We start from the raw sequence: 19,241 nt of genomic DNA on the forward strand, positions 1-19,241 counted from the left end.
TGTACAACAAGTGCTGAATAACATAATCCTCTAACGTTTAATTACTTTTTCTTGGTTTCTTAGCGTTAAATACTTTAAATAATCGTGTTGATATATGTCAGAAGTTAATACATCACAGCGAAGTAAAAGAGAAAAAAAATCTGTTCTGAAATATGATACACATGATATTTAACGGACAACAACTGGCCAGTTGGTCCATCGAGCCTATCCCATCCGCTTAAAAAACAAACAACCTCATATCCAGCCCTGGTTATTTAAATATTTATTGACCTTTCCCCGAACTGCCTTGACTGTGTTGCATCTACTACCCCTGAAGGTAACTCATTCCATAGGACAACCACCTTGTTAAAAAAGTAAAACTGTCTGTGCCGAAAATGACTCCTATTCAGACAAAGTATATATATATATATATATATATATATATATATATATATATATTTGTGCCTCCATCTCTTGCTACTGCCACGGTTCCACCATCGAATAAGACGAATGATGACACATCGATACTTATCAATTCCCTCAATACTCTTGAACACATCGATCAAATCCACTCTTTTATTTTTCAAGAGAGGACGATTTTATAGATAATGAGCAAGCCACGTATACAGTGAAATAACCTCTTAAAACTTGTATTTCAGTAAATACAACCGAAAATCAGATTTGCCTTGCTAACACTTAAAATGAACTCATTTCTGGGAACGTGGCTGAAATTTCTCGTTAACAGAACAATGTGTCGTTTTATTAATGCTTCCTGTCGTTAAACTCATATGATTCATGGCTAACATGCTACCTTATTAGATACAGACATATTATAAAGTTTAAACACTGTATAAAATTAATTGTTATATTTTAATTACTTTTCTACACTGTTTAAACTTTTTTAATATGTATGTACCTAATAATGTACCATGTTCAGTATAGCTTGCTGAAAATGTATTATGTGTATTCCGAAACGTCTAAGAATTAAATGTTTGTTACTGAACACACACTTGTCAAATATTTGTTACTGAACACACATTTGTCAAATGTCCTTTGTTGCTGTCTTCTCCATGTTATTCATCACTAAACTTCGATTCCCGTCGAATGAATCTATTGTTAGTGAAATTATCCACGTCATTGAATAAGAGGCTACAAATCAGCAGTTGTTGATACACCAGATGGCGCCAAATTGTATGATGATTACATATCTGAATTATTTTTTGAAAGGCCTGTGTATAAAGCTAATTGCGTTACTTTTATTGGTAATGTTATAGTCGCTAAAATGCGTTTGATTTTAAAAAAAATATAAATATAGAATAGAACAGTTGTTAAGTTTGAATAAACTAGTGTTTCCATTTGCAGCTATATTTATTAAATTGATAGTAATACAATGACTGTCTAGACACTTGTTAAAGGTTTAACGAAATGAATGGATGTGCATTTATTTGTTTGTTTGTTTTGTAATTTCGCACAAAGCTACTCGAGGGCTATCTGTGCTAGCCGTCCCTAATTTAGCAGTGTAAGACTAGAGGGAAGGCAGCTAGTCATCACCACCCACCGCCAACTCTTGGGCTACTCTTTACCAACGAATAGTGGGATTGACCGTCACATTATACACCCCCACGGCTGGGAGGGCGAGCATGTTTAGCGCGACGCGGGCGCGAACCCGCGACCCTCGGATTACGAGTCGCACGCCTTACGCGCTAGGCCATGCCGGGCCGGATGTGCATTTAAGAAAAAATGTTCAAAAATTTTGTTGTACCCTACAAACAATTAAAACAAACACAAACAGCAAATTAAGTTAGTGAAATGTCTTCAAAAGAAAGATTGTTAGAAACAAGTTGTTGAAAAGTACAAAAATAAAATTTTCGCCAAATAACATACCTAATGATTTGAACCATATCTTCTTTGTTTCTAAAATAAAATAGTAATTCTATGTTTAGTGTTTTCACGCGCTACATTTATGAAACTGTTGTCTCTTTTTCAGCTCCACTTTAACTGTCCACTTTTTGTTATTTTTATTTACATTTTCATGTCTTTGCACAGAGCTCGACATCAATTTGCCATTATCTTATTATTAAAATACAGTTTAGATCAGCAGAGTATTAAAGTGACATCTATACTTTGAGATATGTATTAGATTAATCGAATATTTCTGTAAAGCGTTTTCGTTTTGTAGTTGTAGTTGTGACTGTAAACAGTGTTCAGTTTCCGCGTTCAAAGGTTAATTATTATTTTTTCACTTATATTTGATTGATTAGTGTTCGTTATAAGCTGTTCTTTAAGTAGCGTCTGGAAAGAAGTGTGAGAACTTGAGAGTAACGAAAGCTCGCGAGGAGAATAAAATCTTGTTACGTAATCATTCTGCACCAACATCTGTGAATCCGTGAGTTCATTTCGGTCGTTCATTAATACCACGTCATTTTCCAGAGGACACTCAACTTTGTTCAGTGACGAATCCTTTTTTTTTTCACATGACAAAGCTAAGTTATAGTAACAGCAGAGTTGTACCTCGTAAGCTGCAGTTAGTGTACTTGTTAGTTAAGAACCTGTTGATGTCAATACTGTAAGTATTATATAAAATTTAAAAACTTAGGTGAAGAGTTTGTGGATATGAAGTGCTGTTTCGGGTTTTATAATTTTACTTTTTCTGTTATCTGGAACAAACACATTTAGATAATACCCTTTTCTCTTACACTGATTTTGTTTTTGTCTTTTTTTTTTTTATTCCAGCAGTACACTCTGTAAAATCAAAACAAATTAACGTGATAGTTTATAATAATATAATTCCGTGTTTAAACCAGCACTTGTTACAACGGGAAAATGTTAAATATAAGTACCAAAACAAGTTCCATATCGCTCATAGTTTTAGGGGTGCTTAGCACTAATGAACTTTGTTATTTCACTGAAGATTTTTTTTATTTGGGTTGTTCGTTTTTAACAGAGGCCCGGGTGTGGCCTATTTTCTTAGAGTATTACTGATGATCCGAGGATCTCGGGTTCGACACGTGGTGCTACCAAACAGGTTTTGCATGTTAAGAGTAGTCGCTGCCAATTGGTTGCCTTCTTCTGATTCCAGCCCACATTAGAGACAGCTATAGCTGAACCGGAAGAATCTCTGGCCTGTGAACAGAGGGTGTCCTTCAGGTGAACAAACAAATATTGAACAAGCAACTTCGACATTTAGGAAGCACGTACTGAACGTCGATTTTTTTAACAATGTGTCTGTTTAAAAACTGGCTGGAAGGAATGTGTATTGTTGATTACTCAACGTCCGTACTAGTTCTGTATTTGTATGGTGCGTATTTTTGGTTACTGCATGTGCTATTCTCATGTGAAACTTTCTTCCCCTCCCCAGTAACACAGCAGCATGTCTGCGGACTTACACCGCTAGAATACCGTGATTCGATACCCGTTGTGGGCAAATCACAACGAGCCCATTGTGTAGCTTTGCGCTTAATTTTAAAGGAAACAGTTCTCAGGTAAAACTGGAACCAAAAATTAACATTCTTGATCACAAGAAACCCACTTGAAATGAAAATGTATCTCAGAACGGCAGGTATGGGTTAACCTGAAGATGACCTAGGAAGGTCGGAACGTTGTTCTCTCCTTATCAGTAAAAGTGTTAATACCCATACCAGCCGTTCTGAGATATAAAAAAGTTAACATTCATCGTAATAACTAGAAACTAGAGGGGGGTCAAAAGATTTATTTGCAAGTGGAAAAAAGTTACTCAAAGCGAAGTCAAGAGAAAAGTACTAGAACTAACTAGTTCCCCCACCAAGTGGCACAGCGGTATGTTTTCGAACTTGCACCGATAGAAACCGTGTCTGTTACACAAAATTAAACATCTCAAAGTTATAGTTTATGTATGCCAATCATAATTATAATTTCGTGTGTTTGAGGGTATGTTAACTATGCGAGTATAAGCTCTAGAGAATGAATACTGTTCTAAGGGAAACTTTAGCCCAAGGCAAGGATTAATGTAAGACTATAACCACATTAATCCTCTTCATAAGTTTGTTTATTTGCAGTTAAGCACAAGGATGTAAATTAACTGCAAGCGCCTGAAAAAAAAAAGTAACGTCTTACTTACGAAATTAATATTCTTTTCCAGTTACAGAAGGACAAAATCTAGAGATTCTAAACAGTTTGATTGGTTAGTTTGTTTTGAATTTTGTGCAAAGCTACGCGAGAGCTATCTGTGCTAGTTGTCTCTAATTTAGCAGTGTAAGACTAGAGGGAAGGCAGCTAGTCATCACCACCCACTGCCAACTCTTGGGCTACTCTTTTACCAACGAATAGTGGGACTGACCGTCACATTATAACGCCCCACGGCTGAAAGGGCGAGCATGTTTGGTGTAACGGGAATTCGAACCCGCGACCCTTCACGTGTTATACTGTGTTACAGTCTACAGAATGCGTAGTTATTCTCGTGATTCATGCGCACGCATGTTTTACTGACGTTACGACAGTACAAATTACAACGTTAAGTGTCCCTTGTGTAACGTTATTTTAGTGTCTACTGACTGACTGACACACAGACAACACACTGCTGTATAATGGTGCGAGTGGTTAAGTCAAGTGACCCTTCTATATGGCTTTTGATCCCCCCTTTGGGAAAAAACTTTCAGCTGTAAAAGCAGGGACTTTGAATTTACAGTAGAGAATATTTAAAATTAGAAAAAAATTGCACGTAGTGATTTAATATGTAAATTAAAAACTGAAAACTTCTTGAAATGTTTCTTTTCTTCTACGCAGCTCACTAATTTAGTACAAGTGCTTGAAGGAGAAGTGTATTGTTCTCAAGTACACTAACTATTTAAAGGTAAGAGCAGCACTGTAACAAAAGATACTGCAGAAAAATGTATTGTAGAGTTAACCTGAATTTCTAACAGAGTTGATAGAAAGGAGACAACGCGACACAACACGTGAACAATAATCTTTATTTGCCTGTCACTTACAGACATGACAATGCATAAAAAAGTGGACACAGCACTATTCTATAGAACTGTTGAGTGACGTAGCTTACCAGAAAATTGAAGGAAGTTGACCAGTGGACTGAGAGAACTGGCCATTATATAGGTGTTACAATAGTCATGTCTACACTAGTATATGTGGTACTTTAGTTACATTCAAGTAAAAACTAGAAGAGTTATATCCTCTAGGTGCTTTCAATATCACACATCTTTATATCAGTTGTGCGCAAGCGTTTTTATAACGCCCCTTTTCTAAACATGCAATTTGTCACGCCCCCTCACTTCTCTGTAATCTACTTGTTTGTTTTCTGTATGTGCAGTTTTTCCATGTTTATTGTTGTCAGTATATTTGTATGATAATTTTGAAAATGTCTTCGTTTTTAAATGCACTTTCAGACGTAATTTATGTGTTTCTATACAGAGTCACACTTTCACCCCTTTCCACTGACTCTTTGCACCTCACAATTTGCGCACCAATCCGTACAGTTACGACACCTTCTAAGAAAGGTTTCAGAAATACTAAAGTTATATGGGCACTGTGTAAGTAGCTTAAACGATAACGTTAGTATATTTCAATGTTCACCTTTTTATACTGAAAGAGGCAAAGGGCGTTGCATTTTTTCAAATACCATTAAAGTTAAAGGTTCACAACCACGTCATAGTGGAAAAGAAACACGAAAAAAGGAACAGTTTTTCTATACGTCAGGGATTCTGTGGCTGTCTTGAAGATAGTGCGAGTAAACGTTGCTGATTTAAAAGTTTGACCGCATTAAAGAATTCAGTTTATCACAGAATTCATAAAACTGACATTGTGGTTAAAGTTTTGGTGGATATGAGATTGAGATCGTTAAATCTCTAAAACTAGACAAAGCAATAGATGACTGTATAATTCCATAGTAGAACAACCTCACAAAGCTACTGCGAATCAACATTTTATATTCAGTTCTTGTCTACTATGTAAGACAGTTCACAGAGGGCACTGTTTCTTGCGTTTTATTTTTATTTTGTAAAGCCCAAGGATACAAAGACTATAGCTTCCAGTGGGGTCCAACTTGTTTTACACCTGTGTAGTAGCGATGTTGCATAAGGAAGTGCTAAGGTATCTATAACGTGGAAGTATATCTGTGCATCTGACAGCTTTATGATACCAGGGAAGAGGGAAGCAATATTTAACTCAAAGTAAAAATACCCATGAAGAAGGATGTTGACCTTAATAAGAATGTCGCCTTGTGAGGTAAAGATTTTGGCGTATGCCTGAAGGATGTTCGCAAAAACATATTTGGCTTGACACTTAGTTTATTTCGAATTTCGCGCAATGCTACACGAGGGCTGTCTGCGCTAGCCGTCTCCTAATTTGGGAGTAATAGACTAGAGGAAAGGCAACTAGTCAACACCGCCAACCGCCAATTCTTCGGATGCTCTTTCACCAATGAATAGTAGGATTGACCGTAACTTTATGACGTTACCATTGCTGAAATTACGGGTATGTTCGGTGATGGGGATTCGAACTCTCGACCCGTAGATCGCAACTGAAGTATCCTAACCACCAGGCCAGGTCAGAAACTTGAAAATGGTATTTTGATTCCAGTGATATCTTTAAAATACCCGATTTCCCCTTGTAGTCATGGATATTATAGACGTAACCAAATGTTTTTGTCCCCAGAAGAATTATCCCTGTTTTACGTTATGTCCATGTAAAGGAAAAGAAGCACTCCGTGACAGTCTTGACTCTTTCACACACTCCTAGTGGTACAGCGGTATGTCTGTAGGCTTACAACACTAAAAACCTGATTTCGATACCCGTGGTGGGCTACACATTGTGGCATTAAGTAAATGTTCTGAACCACACCCGTCTCCCTCCCTTAGTGTGATATGACGTCAATGTTCTGAACCACACGTCTTCCTCTCTTAGAGTGGTATAAAATAAATGTTCTGAGAAATAAAAAAACAATTTTCTAATAACTAGAAATTTGTCTTACAAGTTTTCACATTAATTTGCAAACGTAAAAAATTGTAGTCACACTTATGTAACTTCAATCAAATATGGTGGTAAACAACTGTAGTCACACTTGTGTAATTAATCATATTACGGTGGTAAACAAATGTAGTCACACTTGTGTAACTTAAGTCAAATTACGCTAGTAAACAGTTGTAACTCACCCATACAGTACTGTGGAAAAGTATTGGGACAAGATAACATTTTGTCATTCTTTTCATTTTATGGAGCTAATTATTCCATGCCATTACAGGATGTAAATTTCAATACTTTGGTAATGCTCCATTGATCACTATTGACAGTTGAATGAGCCAGGGTGAGAATACTTATCATTCTTTAGAATTCCCATATACTTGTACCAAGGTCACTTCGTAAAGGTTCTGTTTAAATGAACATACTGATCAAATTTTGGTCATGGTATTCCATGCAGGGGCCTGGCATGGCCAAGCGCGTAAGGCGTGCGACTCGTAATCCGAAGGTCACGGGTTCGCGCCCGCGTCGCGCCATACATGTTCGCCCTCCCAGCCGTGGGGGCGTTATAATGTGACGGTCAATCCCACTATTCGTTGGTAAAAGAGTAGCTCAAGAGTTGGCGGTTGGTGGTGATGACTAGCTGCCTTCCCTCTAGTCTTACACTACTAAATTAGGGACGGCTCGGTGCAGTAGGCTAACAACCTACTCACTTAAATACCTGTTGAAGAATCCGCAAGCGATCGCGGCCTTATGTTCCTTGATGGAATCTCATGGTGATAACTAAACTAACTAACTATTCCATGCAGTGTCTTGACTATATAGAAAGAACTAGCAAGGAACTAGTATATGGTACTGGTATGTACTAAAAGAAGTATATTTACTACTACTCCGTAAATAAAACTTGATAAAACAGTGATTAACACTATTAAGTTTTGTTATCATACCATGGCTCAAAAATCCTAGAAAATTGTCAGTAGAGCAGGGAGTTTGCATAAAAAACTTACGTAAGGCTGGATGGACTCCCCGATATATTTCTGCAGACATGAAATACTCCCCAAACACAGTCAAGTACATTCTAGATCGTGAGACTGAGACAGGTGAATTTCAAAATCGGAAAGGAAGAGGCAGAGCACCTAAATTCAATGATACTTATGTTAAATATCTTCGTTTATGTAGCCTTTGGGGCAGAAGGAAGACTGTCACTGATCTCAAGTATGAGATAAAGGACCATGTACCAAATGACAGAAAAGTGTCCAGATCTACAGCATCAAGAAGACACAACAAGAATGGAATATTTGATTGTTTACCAGTTAAAATCCTTTATTTGGATCTCCAAGTATTGTCAAGAGATTGAAATTTGCTGATAATTGGAAAAGGGTTTATAGACAGATGAGTTCAGGTTTGTAATATTTGGTTCAAACATAGGTTGTACGTCCGGCGGAAGAAAAGTGAATGATGCTTACCCTCAGTGCATAGCACCTACCATGAAGCATGAGGAGATAGTGTAACGGTTTTGGTGTGTTTTTTACTGAGACGATAAGGGATATTTGCCAAATAGATGGAATAATTGACCACCGCGAGTATCATCAGATATTGGTCCATCATGGTATATCTAGTCGTTTGTGTATTATTGGTAAAGGATTCTCTTACTCATTCAACCTATGCAAAAATTACTCAGCTAAGAAAAAAGCTGCTGGAATCATTATAATAATGCAATGGTTCCCACAGAACCCCGATCTCAACCCAATTGAGCAGATCTGGGATTTGACAGATCAAAAACTTGGCAAATCTTATGTTGCTTCCAAATAAACTTTATAGGAGTGTTTTGGAGACATTTGGAATAAATTTCCAAAAGACACTTTGATTAAATATGTTGCAACAATGCCTAAAAGACTGTTTGAAGTTATTAAAACAAAAGAAAGTCACACAAAATATTAACTGTTTGTTGAACTCAAACACTTCCACTGAGTTTCTGTTGTACTAAATGTGAAGATAAATAAACTTTTGATATTTCTCCTGTGTTTTACCTTCCATTGTTCTTTGAAAGTAGCCTGAAATCTAATTGTTGACTTTGTCATAATGCTTTTTCACAGCTGTACGTAACTAGATAAACTACGATTGTAAACAGTCGTGGTCACAGCTAAGTAACTTTAGTCAACTACCCTTATACTTTATTAGACAAAACAGTAGTCTTATGACCAAAGTAAAAAAAAAAAGGAAAAGAATCAGCAGAAGTATTGTTTTGTTTTGTTTTTCTGAATACATAGTTTGTTCATTATGCATGAATTAAAAGTGTCAGTTTTCTTCTTCTATTCTGTGTATCTCCAAATCATACCTTTGAGATTTCATTCACCGCTTTTGTCTATTTTTGATCCTGGAGCCAACTAAAAATTTTCAAAAAATTTACTTCTACAATCTTTCTCCAGCAATTAAAAAAGAAGTGTTTGTTTTGTTATGCACAAAACTATACAAATATATACGCAAAAACGGCTCGTTTGGGTTGAGAAAATATTTTACATAGAAGATTTGTTTGTTTTTGTTTTTGAATTTCGCACAAAGCTACTCGAGGGCTATCTGTGCTAGCCGTCCCTAATTTAGAAGTGTACGACGAGAGGGAAGGCAGCTAGTCATCACCACCCACCGCCAACTCTTGGGCTACTCTTTTACCAACGAATAGTGGGATTGACCGTCACATTATAACGCCCCCACGGCTGGGAGGGCGAGCATGTTTTGGCGCGACTCGGGCGCGAACCCGCGACCCTCAGATTACGAAGCACACGCCTTAACGCGCTAGGCCATGCCAGGCCGTTTACATAGAAGAGCGAACAACGTTTCGACCTTGCTTCCCCTTGCTTTCGAGTTGCTTCCCCTTAAAACGATACTGATTATCTTGAATTCATTTTATTAATATTTTCTCTACAAGTTGGTTTTCTCGACATCATCTGAAAACTATACAAAGGGCTATCTGTGCTCTGCCCACCACTGGTATCGAAATCCGATTTCTAGCAGTATAAGTCCGCAGACATACCACTGTGCTAGTGGTAAAAAGTAAAGAGATTGCACATACTCCTTTTATTAGTGATATGACTGTAATTGAAAAAAATTAGTTTGCATATGTTTGGAAAACATGGTTTGTCAAAAATGGAAAGCCTGCTTTAAATTATTTCTAAAATAATCCCTATTTGTCCATTATTCACTGCTAAAGTACGCAATTCCAGATAGTATGTGTATCATGTATAATTAGCGTTTACAACGTGAACAGCCTTCGATTACAGTCAACTGCCCTTCACGTTATTTTTCGCATATTTTAACATATATATTCATTGTAGTGCTATCAAATTAAAGTAATGACTTTAATTTTCGTCTATTTATCCGAGGCAATTTCCCACTTCTTTTTTTGAAAGAATGTCACGTCAGCGGAAAATGAGAAAAAAACATGGATTAATAAAAAAATATCCACCACCCTTTCATAAAGTCGCTCCTGTTTTTAAAGTTAATTTTTCACAGCTCGTCTCAGAACGAGAGCGTCATATGTCAGGTCACTTTGAATTGATGTTACATATAAAAATACGCGAAATCCATCGAGAAATTCGTGATTGAAAAAAAGTCAAAATTCAGTTTAACAATACATGAATAAAATGATTTTAAGCTGTTTTGTATTGTCATGTTTTCGAAATATCGCCTAATTTTTGAAGTGAAGCATAATTCTGATTTTATTTTTCGCTCAAGTGATTTTGCATATATCTTTATATATATATATATGATATATAAGGGCCATAGCGAGTTACTTCGATAAAATACATTTTAAGAATATCTTTAGTATGTATTCTAATGCCCAAGTTCTTTGCCAAGCTAGATACTATGGTACCAGAGTTCATGAAAAATAAACATAGTTCTACTTTTCACTTTGAAGTGGTTATTTTTTTTACGATAACCATTCTTTTAGTCTTCTAGATATACGTGACTTTTACTGAAACATTTATTCCAGAGTTTACACTTTAGTTGTTTATACGACAGTTTATCAACGTTTTTCATTGTATTTTCCAACACTTTTCGTTTGTCAAAATTCTCATTAAAATCGTTTGTAAGTGTAGAAACTGTTTAGTTTAATATATGTACATATGTGTGTCTGTGTTTTCTTATAACAAAGCTACACCAGGTTATCTGCTGAGTCCACCAACGGGAACCGAACCGTTTAATTTAGTAATCGTTCTACTACACTACACCCATTGTTATTGTTTTTCCCTTATTTTTTTCATTATAGATATTCGACAGCAGTTAAACGAACAGCTGAAATGTCTCGATGTGCGAATGGAAAATCAAATTGCTATCGTGACAGAGATCCAGGACTTCTTCAGACGAAGAGCGGAAGTAGAAATGGAATATTCTCGTTCACTAGAGAAACTGTCCAAGAGTCTGATGCTACGACACAAAGCAGAGAAACAAAAGTTAGTCGGTTGTTTTACAAATAAAGTGTTTATATTTGAAAAGTTCTTTTAATCATATACTTGTATTTTACAAATGGCTGTACCATTTTGAAAGCAACTGCTTTGTTTAAACATCGTAATGAACAAGTTTTCTTTTCGTTAATATTTGATTTGAACACAATTTTTCAATTATAAAATTAGTAAGCAGCATTGAAGTAATATCATGATTTAGCAGAGGTTTCTAGCGTTAACTGGGTGTAAAAGCGTGTAGTGTGCGTGTTTACTTATCCAGCGTAACGTCCCACGTAAGCGTTTGTATACGTTTCAGTTTATCCTTTTATTGACTATTAGGACCATTTAGTGTTTCTAGTATCGTATAGTGTTTCATTATATCTATCCCAGATTATTTGAGAACAGTCATCCTTAAAAAAAAAAAAAAAGAACTTCTGGACAGTATATCTGATATCAACTTTCAAGGAATTATCTTTCCAACTTTTCTTTTCAAAGAGTTATGACTTTTTATATTGATTTTTTAGCATTTTATTATGCACACACTTTAAATTAAGTTTCGTGTTTCAAATGAACATTAGTACTGTACTATTTTGACCATCGATTGCCGAGAAATATAAAGTAGTGTCTTTATTGAAAGTCTGAGAAAATGTTCAGTGGACTGTTTCTCATGAAATAAAAGCTTTCTTTATGTTATAATATGATATATGTATCAAGGTCAAACATTAGACAAGCATATCAACAAGACGTACCGCAACAGCTGTTGTATGTCCTATTGACTGAACTTGAAGATGTGTGGAAAATCCACTTATAATTTTGACGCAGGTGTAGAATGTTTAGTATTAAGATGAAAAACATGGTAACGAGTTTCGAATTTGATAGTTTGTTTTGTTTACAAATGGAAAATTTACAGGATATCCTTGTACAATAATAAATTATTGAATAATTGGGTTTTTTAGAATTTATTTATCTTGTAGTAAGAGACTTTGCACTGTATTTATATAGATTATTTTCTAGGGTTTTCCAAAGAAACTTTCCACCTTGTTTATATCCTCTTCAGAGTTCCCTCAAAGCTCTGTTTGTTTTTATAATCATAAGACTGGAAGGTAAATATAGAATAAGATCCGGTTGTGACACACCAGACGCTCGACTCGTAATCTGAGGGTCGTGGGTTCGAATCCCCGTGACACCAAAGATGCTCGCCCTATCACCCTAATCGTTGGTAAAAGAGTAGCCCAAGAGTTGGCGGTGAGTGGTGATGACTAGCTGCCTTTCCTCTAGTCTTACACTGCTAAATTAGGGACGGCTAGCACAGATAACCCTCGAGTAGGTTTGCGCGAAATTAAAAAACAAAACAAAACATTATTGTATTTCACTGAGTATATTTGAAAAACAAACAATGCTTTAAAAGAAATATTTGAGTTCAAAAGGTGGATGAAACTGAAGATATCCTCTTTCAACTTGTGCCATATAGATGAGTATTTAGTTAGTTTCTTTTTATTCATATAACGTTTATTACAATGAGCTATAGGAGAAATTCTGTTGTGTGGTTGAAGCAAAATACTGTGTTTAGTGTCGCCGTTTAAGGACAAAACATTTTATAATCTAACCTGTCAGGGCCGCAGAACACCTTTCGGGTGTCGAGTACAGAAGTATAGGTTACAGAATATATTATTTAAAATATATATATCAGTAGTTTGAACTGCAATAACCTATTGAAGATTAATTTAACCGTTTAAAAATATGTTTTTATATTTAATTTTTTGTTATTTGTTGTTGTTTGGAAACAGTAGAAAAAAACACTTAAAGATCTATATATTTGTTTTGTTGTTAAGGAAACGTCATACAATGAACTATCGTTGATGTGACCACGACGTGTATCGAAATCAGGAACTTAAGTGATATAAACCCTCGGAGTTATTGATATTGATTAGCTGCCTTCTCTCCAGTTTATCAGTTCAAAATTAGGGACGGTTAGCACAAATAGCAGTTATGTACATTTGCGTGAAATCCAGTAAACAATCATGAAATTCGAAAACAAACATAAGCATACACTTTTTAAAAAAAATTTCTATACATATTTTTGGTACTTGTTCCAAGTAGAACTCATGCTAGTATGAACTGCAACTGTGGGACTGGAGGCAGGAATTAGTGCTTGGGTAGCATTGCTTTAGATATTTAAAGAAACATTATGCTTGTATCAGATGTTTTGGTTATAGATTCTCGTTGTAAATAATTGTGCATTGGCCAGTGTTAAACCCATCCTGCCTTATTAAAGCCAACATCTGTTACCATAACAACCTGACATTTGGTGGAAAGTTCACGAGTTTGTGATTGAGAGCTGTATTAACTATGATAATTTTTGGAGACCATAACTGTATGCTGGTAAAGGATAGGTCTTGTACGAAGCCTACCAGACTGATATGTTCACAGATGCCTAAGAGACAATATAAATATAAGCACATATATTCCTATAGTAACAGTGCTTGACCAGAACTATAGCTTTAATATTTCTTGTCTAAATTCTACTTTTAGAGCATGTTATATTCGTAACGGGTGTATAATATCTTTCATACCCACGCATGTAGCTAGTCTTCTGACCAATTTGAGGCCAAATTGGCTATCCAGTCTCAACCTTTTTCATATAAGGTCAAATAATAAAACCGACTGACTATCTTGGCAACTGAGCCTACCTGTAGTATAATCCACTCTAACAAGGGAGACTCCACCAATTATTAAGGAGGAAATTGGGCACTGGAATCTGGGTATCTTATTGGAGTTTGTGAGGTGACTTGCAAGTAACAAAATCACAGGTGGAAACAACTATTATGGGATCTTTATGAAAGATAATACTCCCAAAGTGAACATATAGGAAAGCAATGAAAACATGCCAGGAAGGTGTTCCTTTTTCTTAAATCATTTATGATCAACGGCTGTTTGCTGATTTTACTACCATAGTGTGGTTTGTCACATCTTTGGCCACACCCGCACCTCTAATGAAGCCAATACAGCAGCTCTCCATCGTGGTGTTTCTGACAACAGTACCAACATTGGTCTCAGTAAATTACACCTTACTCAGGCCCAGGTAGCTAAGTGAACAGAACCCTGGGTTATTTTGTAAGCTCAATTAAATAAAACTGTTATTACATATTATACTACTAGATTAAATTTAAAATATGCGGTTTACTCATCATTACATTTCGGTGCAAGAAAGTTTGATGTGCGATAAAAGACGAGTGAACGTTACATTTTTTCACTTGTAATATGGTTATAAAATAATGTATTTGTATTATTTTAAGTTTATTACATCACTGAGTGTTTATTGATGTATGTTACTTTGATTAGTTATGGATGTTTCTTATTTTGAATAGTTTAATCTTGTATATTGTAAATTTTATATTAATATGGATTTATGTTGAAGGGCGTTTATCTTTGAATTGTATTTAATAGTTATTATCTATGTCATAGGGCCGTGCTATGTAACTTTGTACTACATTGCTCTTATAATTGACTTTTGATGGAGGGTTTTATTATGCATATCTGTCATGCATACTGGTCTGTATCAAAAACACATTTTTACAATTTATCTTGTAATGTTAAATATGTGTTATGTTGAGTGATCATGCTTGTCTATATTTTATACATGTCAGGTTAAGTAGGTGTTTCAAAGAGACAAGAAAACTTACATTTAGCATGGTTTTTGTTCCTGTATGTAGGATTTAGTTTTAATGTTAAAAGTGAATCCAGCTTGAGAACAGTTTAAAAGTAAAGAGTAGGTAAAATGTGGTGTGTAAAATATTGTAGGTGTTTATTCTTCTTACTAGTTTAGGTAGATGAACATTTTGTATCCAGACATGTGTGTTCCTTTAATACATGGAAAGACTAGGTCTGTGATTTAGCTAATTTGCTAGCATCAAATTTATAAATTGTCATATGTCACTCCTCGTTAGCGCCATTTAATTATCCCATGCAATTACTATGTGGTTTAGTATCATGTGATCATAGACACCGATCTTTGGGTCTCCTGCTGGTACAACGATAGGTCTACGGATTTACAACGCTAAAATCAGGGGTTCGATTCCCCTCGGTGAACTCAACTGATAGCCCGATGTAGCTTTGCTATGAGAAAACACGCACGCACACACCGATCTTTGGGGGTGGGGAGGCAGGTCTTCTGTACTTTCATAGTACTAATTAATAGTGACAGTTTCTAAAGCTGTTTTCCAAATCACGAATTCTACTGCATTTATTTGATTGATGGCTATTTTTTAGAGTGTTCAGATGCTTTATACGCAAACTAAATGTACCTTCTAACAAAATGTGCAAGCTAGGTACAATTTCTGGAAGATATTTCATTATTTGAAACTTATAAGTCGCCTTATATTAACAATTATTAAATATAAACGACAGAATCAACTCTAGTATGTGTACGAATTTGCTTTTAAACAAAAACAGTTAAAAGTCACGACTTAAAAACTACTGAAACATCACTTTTTCTTATTCACTTAAATACCAATCTGAAAAGAGATGAAAACATGCTTGTTTAAAAATATATTAAGAGATTAAGTGCATCCCAGATATTTGGAATGGATTAGATGCAAGGGAACTTTTTTTGTTAAACTAATTGTTACTATTTTATGTTTATGCATTGGGAAAAAACGTTATTTTTCAGACCATAAATTAAGGGCAACTTCTATGGAAATTTTTGAAGTGAGTAACCTTTATTTATTTTTAAATAGCAATATAAATGTAACAATAACGATGAAGATAATCATAACACTTAAAGATATGCTGTCCTTGCTGCTCACTGTGAATGTTTGTTTCTATATAATTAATGATGCCATGCAATATTTTTCTTAAATTTTTCATTTCCTCCACGAAATCGCCGCCCCTGCACAAAGTTTCTCTAGCGTAAAGATTGAGCAATATTGGAAAAGTGTGTTCTCTATTTTTACTTATGGATTGACCGTAGGCATCGTGGGTAGTGTACTATGTATTCTTGAAAAACATTGTTTGTTTTAAATATATATTTCAATTCTCTGTTTCTTTCACACTGTACTCTCGCTTCACTTCAGTTTTCAATGTGATATTGAGAGTAACATCTGTTATTTGACCACACTCGTCATTCAATATGTGTTGTTCTTAGGTAAATATTAGTTTTCATTTTGTTTCTACACTGCTTTAATTTTTCTTTCTACAATTCAGTCGAACTCAGAAATTCAGATACATTTTGAAAGAAAGCTTTTTATTTATTAAAGTAAGACCTGCTTTTTGTACTAATTGGATAAAAAATAAAAATTGATGCAATGTCTTGTTGAGGAGAATATAACGAAAACGTATTAATTGGCATTGATTCCAAATAGGTATTTTTTCAATTGATTTGTTGTTCGCGTCTTTTAAGATAGTTCTTTTTAGGGTTGTTGAATAATAATAATAAAAAGAATCTTGTCGTAAGTTTTTCAACAGTGCTTAAGACAATGTGGGACCAAGAAATGTTCAGTTACAAATTGCTTGATAAATGCAGTTGAAATCAAGAATTATTTGTGGCCAACGACTTTAAAGACCCTTTGATTAGTGTTTTTAACCCACATAAAATCCACACAACATGCTGAGTGATGAAGTTTTATGCAGCCAGTTTTACATAACTACCACAAAGCTTGGAGGTAACAATCCAATAGAGCATGGAGTTGTACTCATCTGAAATAGGATGAGTCAGTACTGTGTATACACTTTATAGAGTTCAACAGCTGTCTAAAGCTGCTAACGGAGTGGTCAGCTTTACACCTATTGCAGCTGCTTGCAAATGGACCAGCGATAATTAAAATCCTGGGGTGTGTGATTCCTCGCGGTGATCCCGCAGATATCCTGTTGTGTAGCTTTGCGCTAAAACATATAAAAACACCGAACTGAACCCAAAGGAAGTAAGGGAGAAAAGCAATTGAGACGAGTAACGAAATGAGAATGAAGTCAATGAAAGTTGTGATTCAAAATGGTACTATATATATATATTAGTGATTCGATGACTTGTACATCATAATTATTAGTGGCCAAAATCATTTATTTTTCTTACAACTTTTCAGAAATATGAAAATATACAATGAACACCAAAGTCACCACAAGTAGAATAAGAGTATTCACTGCTATTATAATTAGGCCTATGTATTGTGGTTTCATACAAAACAAAGTTTCCCACTAAAAAAATTACCAGTGCTAACTGTTTGTATAACATTATCACTATTTATCGCTAAGTGTTGAAGTTTTCAATATTAAATAGAAATTCAAGTTTGAACATAAGATTTTGTCGGAAAATTAACATTTTTATGCAAAAAATCTTTTGATTTAATTCTAGGTATTCAAAAGATACAATTATTTGTGATAGTTCTGATTAAAACGAGAGAGGTAAACTTCTTGGTTAATCGACTTTACAGACGAGAACAATGGCACTTGTTTTCTTCCAACGGATGTTGGGAGCAGTTGGTAGCAAGTACGAGACAACAAAGTCGGGACCATGCTATACTTAGTGAACTTCTTACAACTAATATTACCAGCCGTTGTACACAGATCGTTGAAGATGTGCAAAGAATGTACAGACGGGTAAGAAATGTATTGCTTTTAATGTTTTAGACAGTGCACAAAGATCCTGTTTGTGCAGTTTTAACATGTTTTGTATTTTACACACCATAGATGCATTTTTACATAAGTAGAGCTAACTTACCTTGTGGAAGTGTATTTGATTTTCGTGTCTGTTTTTGTTACGTTGTTTATATTTTTTATGAGCAAGTCGTGGTGGTGGTTTTGTGGGGGGGGGAGGTATAGTTAGAAATGGAATTAATCTAATGTGAGTTAAATAAGTTTTATACTTCTTTAGTACATACATAAATAAGTTTTTCCTTTTGGTGCCCAGACGTTAGCGAACTAGCCTGTGGCTCCGCAGGTCTTGGCTTGTATTGTTCCGTTACTGAACATACAAATAAAACTTTACGGTTTGCATTTTGGGATCACATGTGCATAATAAAAGTTACTGTCAAATCCATAATCGAATTACCTAGTTGCTTTCTTTCTCATCGAATTCTAAAGGTAAATTCTGGGGCTCAGTTACCTGTGGTGGATCAAGCAGATAGCCTAATGTGGCTTTGCTCTAAAATAAACAAATATTATTGTCTATGAATTTAGAATTAGGAATGGCTAATGCATATAGCTCTAGCATAGCTCGAAGACTACATCCGAAACATACAAACACTCCCATTTGTTATTGCTATCTAATTCTAAAATATTTCTTTATGAATTGATCAGTTCTGTTATCGCGCATAGAAACACTTTCGATAAGTCAAATTTTCTGTATGTGTGTTTGTATATATATATTGTCGGTATCCACGTAAAATATATAATCTGTTTTTCGTTGCTTATATGATATAATGGAAAGTGTACTCGCCACAACGACGCGTTGGGATATATAAATTTTGATTTGTTATTGTTAAGCTCAAAGCTGCACAATGGGCTCTTTTGTGCTCTCCCAATCACGGGTATCGAAGTCCGACACTTTAGCGTCTTAAGACTACAGTCTTACCGCTGAAATATATATATTCTAACTGCTTGGTTTATTTGTACAGTTGTATATGTTTGCCCAGCCTTGGAAAAGTTTCTCAAGAAATGAGTTTCTTCTTGTGCTTAGCCCACAGTAAAATAGTTACATTTTTTACCCTCCAAAAACATTTTTTTTCGATAAATGAATTGTTTTTTCTTGTGCTTAGCTTTCCTTTTTCTGTGTATCATGCTAGTAGCGAGTCCTTCCCATAGTAGTTTTTCGTTCGTTCCAGTACCATGTTTATCATAAATATTTAAACGTTTAGACGTAACCAGGACAACTCTTCTGTGAAA

At 35.2% G+C, this 19,241-nt stretch overlaps 1 protein-coding gene across 1 annotated transcript in view; it reads left to right on the forward strand.

Annotated features, from left to right (window-relative positions):
* The first annotated feature begins 2,955 nt into the window (after positions 1-2,955).
* Positions 2,956-19,241, forward strand: part of LOC143222081 (SLIT-ROBO Rho GTPase-activating protein 1-like) — a 42,645-nt gene continuing 26,359 nt past the window's right edge. The window contains exons 1-3 of the mRNA XM_076447976.1: positions 2,956-3,277; positions 11,192-11,375; positions 17,792-17,957. Coding sequence (XP_076304091.1) covers positions 3,199-3,277; positions 11,192-11,375; positions 17,792-17,957 — 429 coding nt within the window. The 5' untranslated portion in view covers positions 2,956-3,198. The remainder of the gene's footprint in view (positions 3,278-11,191; positions 11,376-17,791; positions 17,958-19,241) is intronic.

Source organism: Tachypleus tridentatus, chromosome 8 (genome assembly GCF_004210375.1).
Source record: "Tachypleus tridentatus isolate NWPU-2018 chromosome 8, ASM421037v1, whole genome shotgun sequence".
In the NCBI taxonomy this organism is placed as follows: domain Eukaryota; kingdom Metazoa; phylum Arthropoda; class Merostomata; order Xiphosura; family Limulidae; genus Tachypleus; species Tachypleus tridentatus.